Source organism: Lactuca serriola, chromosome 9 (assembly GCF_051521515.1).
Source record: "Lactuca serriola cultivar US96UC23 chromosome 9, Lser_US96UC23_V15, whole genome shotgun sequence".
Classification (NCBI taxonomy): Eukaryota; Viridiplantae; Streptophyta; class Magnoliopsida; order Asterales; family Asteraceae; genus Lactuca; species Lactuca serriola.
The window spans coordinates 212,375,568-212,382,265 of NC_136416.1; the positions used below are offsets into that span (position 1 = coordinate 212,375,568).

Below are 6,698 nucleotides of genomic sequence, written 5' to 3' on the forward strand. Positions count from 1 at the left end.
ATTTGTGTAATATAGCAACCTACTTGCATTTCATTTTTATTACAACTTTTTTACTTTTAATTACTCTTTTTCTTATTAAGAAATTGTACTTTGAAAATCGGTTTGTGTATTATTTATATATGACATTGCTATGATATTAATTGGGTATTTGTGAAGAAATGAAAGTAAGATGCTATAATAAACAAATCAATGGAAGTACATTGCTAAAAGGTAACTGTTTACAACAACATTATACACTTTTACATTGTTTTTTTTAATAACCTTTTTGTGCTTAAATATTAGATACTGGAATGCCAAAGATCTTTTGATTAAATTTGGTGAAGAAATGAGTCTTCCAGTCAAAAAAGTTGATGCTGAAAAAAAAAGTGTATTGTTCATAAGACTGCTATCATTGGTAATTTGCAGGTACTCAATCGTCACAAACATTTTTCTCTACTTTTTTTTATTTATAAAAAACATGGGTAAAAAATGATGGTTTAATGATTAAAGAAAATAGTTAAGGGGCTAAGTTGACAAAATGGTGAAAGTATGTGGTGCATTTTTGTATTTTATATACCGATATCATAAGTTGAAATTAAAATAAAAAATGAAATAAATATAGGGTTTAATGAGAGCATTATATTATGGGGGAGACAAGGAGGAGGAAGATTCAGAGGGAAGGAGAGCCTTGCATTTCGCATGTGGATTTGGGGAAGTAAGATTTTTAGTATCTTCCTTCCATTAAATTAATTAATTAACTTAATTCTCAATTGCTTATATATTTATATATTTGTGTTGGTGAAATGTGCAAGAGTTCTCCTTGAGGTTGGAGCCAAAGTTGTTGCTTTAGATAATAATAACGACACCCCCTTGCGCTATGTTGCTGCTTATGGAGAGAAAGAATGCGTTGCCCTTTTGCTTGATTATGTTGCTGACATGTAAGCTTATGAAACCACCAACCCAAACAGTACATCAAAAAATCAGTGTTAGTATCAATATCAATATCAGTATCAATATTAGTAGCAGTTTTGTTGGGTTTTATGCAGTACACTACAAGACAAGGACAGTGACACACCTATTGATGGTGCGAAACTGCAGAATTGAGATAATGTACTCATGCTGTTAGAGATGGTGCGAAACTGCAGAATTGGGATAATGTACTGATGCTGTTAGAGGAGCGAGGTCTCATGTTTACAAAACCAAATCAAACATCTGCTACTATGCTACTTAAAAAAACTATCATGTAAACAAATTACGTACCTACATAATACATAATCACTATATATATATATATATATATATATATATATATATATATATATATATATATATATATATATATAGCAATTAGTAGTCAAACCCTAATCAACGTGCCGACATTCTCACCAAAGGTTTATCACGCTAGCTATTCCTAAATTTTAAATCCAGTTTGAGATTTAACTATATCATGTTCAAATTACTAGAATAGAATTATAAGTATTTGTAATTATGGTCCCGTTTGATAGTTTCTGTTTGGGAAACTGCTGTCTGGTAAAGTGCTGTCAGGGAACGTTTTCTGACTGGGAAAGAAACCATGCTGTTTGATTGTACATTTGATTGACTGTGCCGAATGATGAAAAAAAGTAATAATTCAATAAAAAATAAATTAAAAAAAAGTTATTTAAAAAAATTAATAATCCAATAAAGAAAGAAAGATGCGGGGTTTGGTGTATAAGTATAATTGTCTTTCCAGCACATTTAGCCAGAAAGATATGATTTTGGGGTTTTTTGGGAAAGACATATCTTACAGGAAAAGACCCTTCTTTTGTGCAAATCAAACAGTATTTCCGGTCCATTCAGCCAGAAAGATCTATTTGAACCTTGAAAAATACGTATCAAACGGGGCCTATATCTTTATATTTGGTATGCCCCAATTAGACTGAGTTTCACCTTAACAGAGAGTAATATGAAACTTTAGTTTTCACTTAAAATGGGATCACATCCATGTTAAAATCTTTCACTAGAAATAAGTCTCTCGTTTCAGGGAAGGTATGAGCTTATTAAAGGGATGTTCGACAGCCAATTTTTGAGAGTTTTTAGTTTTTAAGAAAAAACTCATAATAAAAAAAGTTTTGTTTGCAGGTATGAACTTTTAGATTAAAATGTAAAAGCTACTTCAAGTAGCTTTGAATGCTTTTTGTTTTTGGTTTATAGGTAATTTTGCACTTTTAAAATGTTGAACAATAAGTAAAAGTTATATCAACTACTGATCATCAATTTCTGATAGCAATCTGTTGCCACCTAATTTTGCTAAACATATTCTAAATGTTATACAAAGTTCTGAATATATTTTTTGAGAAAAGGATTGAGAATGGAAAAGAAACAAAAAGAAAAGATTTTAAATGATTTTATGATAAAAAAAATGTTTCATATTTTTAATTTCTTACCGTTATCAAATATTATGACGGATTTGTGATAACATAAGTTTTTTTTTTCCCCTTCATTTGGAAAGAAACAAACCGACAACTTTTCTTTATTAACAACATTATAAAAACATAAGCTTTTGATCATTTTCCCTTTCCCTTCAACTAGAGAAGAAAAGAAACTGCCTAATTTTTTTTTAGATCAATAACATAAATAAATGTGTTGGTTTATTTGTTTCTAGACCATAGAATTGACTAAATGTGTTGGTTTATTTTAGTTTTTTAGACTAAAAAGGTAAAATTAAAAGTTAAGGGAGTAATTTGCAATTTCAAATAAAAACTTGATAAGCATTACTATATTACATTTAATGTCATAAAGAGCCCCTTAGATTCCCACAGTTATTATTTCTCATCCGTGTTTGGTTAGGATTGAAGTTCTAAAACTGAAAGGAAAAAAAAGGACACAATCTACATTCTAGGGTTCCAACGCCTTTTCAGGTACGATCGTCTTCTGCACATCTTACTAATCGTCTTGACAGGTGAATGCGTGGTTATGATTCGTCAGAAATTTCAACTACCAATACGAAATTTTTATAATTTTTCGCTATAATTTCAGTCAATCTGTTTCTTATAAAACTTCGTATTAATATCGGAAAAATACTACAATTGCAGGAGATACTTTGTGTTTTAGATATAATCTATTGGTGGAGATATGGCTCGAGATAGGGAATTGTCTCGGTCACCGTCGTATAAAAGGCGGAGGTATTCAAGGTCACCGTCGCCGGTGGTACACAGGTATAGCAGCCGACGATACAGAAGCCGAAGAGATAGAAGCAGCCGATCTCCTTATTCTCATAGCAGGTGATTGATACCCGATTAAGATTATCCTAATCCCTGTGCGTTTGATTTTTTAGCAGTCAACTGAATGTAGATTTTTAATTCTTAGTACACTTTTGTGAGTTTTATCAATATTTCTCTATGATTTTAAACAGTTAAGTTCTTATCTTTTACTTCGAGTGATGTTTGGGCGTTATGATATGTGCCATAGTTAAAGTTATGTGATTGTTTTTGGCTTCATCGAGCTTAAAAGAGCATTAACTCTCCAAATTTAAGAACTTTTTTCGGTTTTCTCTGGTACTTGGCTTCTATCTGTACAAATCTAGGATGCTGCAGCCATACTGTGTTTGTGAGATTGTTTCTGTACAAACACAGTTCTTATTATTCAGTCATGAGGAAAAATTTAGAGAGGAACTTTCATCATAGGGTGGAGCAATGATTAATAGATATGGACTGCATATTTGACAGGAGCTTTCACCAGAAACATTGGGTTTTTACTTGAATTCAATATATGCTTTCCCCTTAATGCTCGAATGACATGTAGCAGTATTCATATGAAACCTGTGATATTTGGTTTTGATGACCCTCAAAATCTTTCTCCAAGTTTTTGACTTGAAAACATATCTCGTAAGAGATCCGACTTCAACTAAATCTTGAAAAGGCATATAGAAGAGTCTTGCGAAGAGCATACTAAATGTAACATAACTCAGAAACAATCAATCCATCCCTTTTGTACAAATAAAAAGAAAAAAACATAATAAAGCAATTGCTCCCCTCCAAATGGGGAGTGAGCAGGTGATGGGTGCTGATTCGTGCTCTTTTCTTGCTCGATTGTGACATTTAGCGGTTTCTTGTGATAAAAGATGGAGCTCACAGTTTGTACTTAGCAATATAAGAGGTAACTGTAAATTGCTTTTATCTCTATTGTGCTAGGTCAGACAGTATGGTGGGTATTATGGTCTTATCTGTTATTTTTTTTTAAACATATAAACCATTTCTCATTTGTTTTCTTGTTTTTTATAGACGAAGAAGCCGATCAATATCTCCTAGAAGACACAAGAGTCGCTCACCAACACCAAGGCGTCATAAAAGACAAAAAAGTAGGAGCACCTCATTGTCTCCTTTACCTAAGTCTTCCAGTATTGCCCCTATTGAGCGCAAAGTTGTCACTGAAAAAACCAAAATAGAAGAAGATGAACAAAAGAAAAGGTATATCATTTGCTAGAAACTCTTGTATTATCCTCTTCTCATTTCATCATGCAAATTCTTTTCTTCTTGGATGTACTTGTATCTTGCTCTTCAGATATTTATAGCATTTGTGAAGGCATTTTGAACTCTACTTTGGCATCCTCTTAAAAGATATATACATTTTAAGTGCTAACTCATGCTGAAATTTGAGCTAGAGGATATTATTTTAATAATTGTCATGAATTCACATTTCTAGACTTGTAATGAGGATAACTCTTGTTTTCATGATATATGCTTGGAGAATTTGTGTATATAAAATTCTGTGAGCAATTCCAAATCAGAGAATCCAAGAGTGTGTTTTGTTCATGGATTCCAATGGGTTAGGAATTCAAGATTCCATTCCGTTGTGTATTTGGTTGCCAAATAGATTCCATATTTAACGGATTTTCACCTTCGTGGGGGAGGATGAAAGGAATGGAATTCAATTCCTTTCTTCCTTTTTATTGAAAGACCAAAATACCCTTTACCCAACTAAATAACGCACCTTAATATGAATATATGATATTGGAAACTTTGGATTTTTAGCTTTATAGATTTATGTTGTAATCTAAACATGAAACTATAAACAATAGGGTTTAAAATTGCAAAAAGGTTACTTTGACATTTTTCTCCACAGGCTATATTGAAGGAAGATATTATCATACTTCAGCTATAGTTGTTCAACTAATTGTTTTATTTGATCAGGAACTCGTTAAAGGTATAAAGCATACACAAACATACGCTTATAAATATTGCTCTTGTCGACATAAAGGTCAGTTTGTCATTTGTTAGTGTAAAAAAAGAAAAAGACAAGACAAACAAATACGTATGAAAATTGGAAATATGGAAAATTAAATGTGTCTTTGTATGCTAATAAAGCATATTGGTTTGTGAATAAACGATTAATGACTTTTCTTTTGTTTAATGTTTTTTTGTATATATGTTTTTTTTTTTTTATCAGGCGTCAACAAGAAGCGGAGTTGAAGTTATTGGAGGAAGAAACTGAAAGAAGAGTGGAGGAAGCTATAAGGAAGAAAGTCGAAGAAAGATTAAGTTCTGAATATATTAAGATGGAAATTAAGATACGATTGGAGGAGGGAAGGAAGAAAGTTGTGAGGGATGTTGTTGAGCAACTTGAGAGAGAGAAAGAAGCTGCAGTTATTGAGGCTACAAGAAAAGAGGTATTTATTAAAATTTTTAAAATTGTTTTTATGGGTTGTTTTTTTTTTTTTTTTTATTTAAAAAAAATAAAAAAATAAAAATAGGAGCAAGCGCGAAAGGAGAAAGAAGAGTTGGAAAGGTTAGTAGAAGAGAACCGAAAGAGAATTGAAGAAGGTCAAAGGAGAGAAGCAATGGAGCAACAAAGAAGGGAAGAAGAACGATATAGGGAACTTGAAGAACTCCAAAGACAAAAAGAAGAAGAATTACATAGAAAAAAACAACAAGAGGAGGAAGAACGTGCAAAACAACAAAAACTACTCGGTAAAAACAAATCACGCCCAAAATTGTCATTTGCAATTGGGTCAAAGTAAAATCAAGACCAAGGTTTCTCATTTTCAAAGATTAAAGGATCATGTCATGTCATTTATCAAATGTTTGTATCAATTGATTTCGGTTGTTTGTAACATGTTTGTTAATCCCTTTTTTTTTTTTTTTTTTTTTTTTTTTTTTTTTTTATATAGTTTTTGGACCTTGTTAAAAGGACTTAATTTTATTTTGGAAAAGGTAAAATGATATTTAGTCGCAACGTTTTATTTAGGAATGAAATCTTTCAAAAGAATTGGAAGATGTAAATTGTTATGTGCTTGGTTGAACGAAAATGAAATGGAATTTAGTATATGTTAAGGTTATTTCGGTCTTTCAATGAATTTTAGTCGTTAATGAATTTTTCAAAACTGTCTTATTTATGTGTTTTTAACAGGGTATTGTAGTTAATTATTGGGTAAATTTTAGGGAAAAGGTCAAAAGTAGCCATTATAAAGCAAATTATTCCATTTGTCCGGTTTTAGTTGTTCAATTTATTTTTGTGAAACTTTTTTTCCAAAAGTTTAATTCTACATACTTTGTTAAAGTGATTTTGGAAAGTTCAGTGCACACAAATTTGATAAAGTGATTTTGGAAAGTTCATTACTAAAGTGCACAAAAATAAGTTGAGGGGACTAAAAGTGTAAAAAGTCTCCAAACCGAGGAGTCCTCTGAATTGCCATTGCCAACCTTTTTATGAAGATACACCTGAAAATCAAAACTTTGGCG

General features: G+C 31.4%; 1 protein-coding gene across 1 annotated transcript; it reads left to right on the forward strand.

Annotated features, from left to right (window-relative positions):
* Window positions 1–2,771: 2,771 nt before the first annotated feature.
* LOC145072392 (arginine/glutamate-rich 1 protein) lies at window positions 2,772–6,295 on the forward strand. The gene is made up of 5 exons (XM_079018805.1): window positions 2,772–2,879; window positions 3,054–3,242; window positions 4,242–4,427; window positions 5,407–5,626; window positions 5,711–6,295. Exons 2-5 carry the CDS (start codon window positions 3,094–3,096, stop codon window positions 5,975–5,977), a joined length of 822 nt encoding a protein of 273 aa, XP_078874931.1. The 5' UTR covers window positions 2,772–2,879; window positions 3,054–3,093; the 3' UTR covers window positions 5,978–6,295.
* The last annotated feature ends 403 nt before the right edge of the window (window positions 6,296–6,698 follow it).

Bases quoted from the DNA above. Each gene is read 5' to 3' on its own strand.
- LOC145072392 (XM_079018805.1), top strand. From the start codon at position 3,094: ATGGCTCGAGATAGGGAATTGTCTCGGTCACCGTCGTATAAAAGGCGG. The intron at 3,243-4,241 runs GTGATTGATACC...TGTTTTTTATAG, and splicing joins TCTCCTTATTCTCATAGCAG to ACGAAGAAGCCGATCAATAT. The intron at 5,627-5,710 runs GTATTTATTAAA...AAATAAAAATAG, and splicing joins TTGAGGCTACAAGAAAAGAG to GAGCAAGCGCGAAAGGAGAA.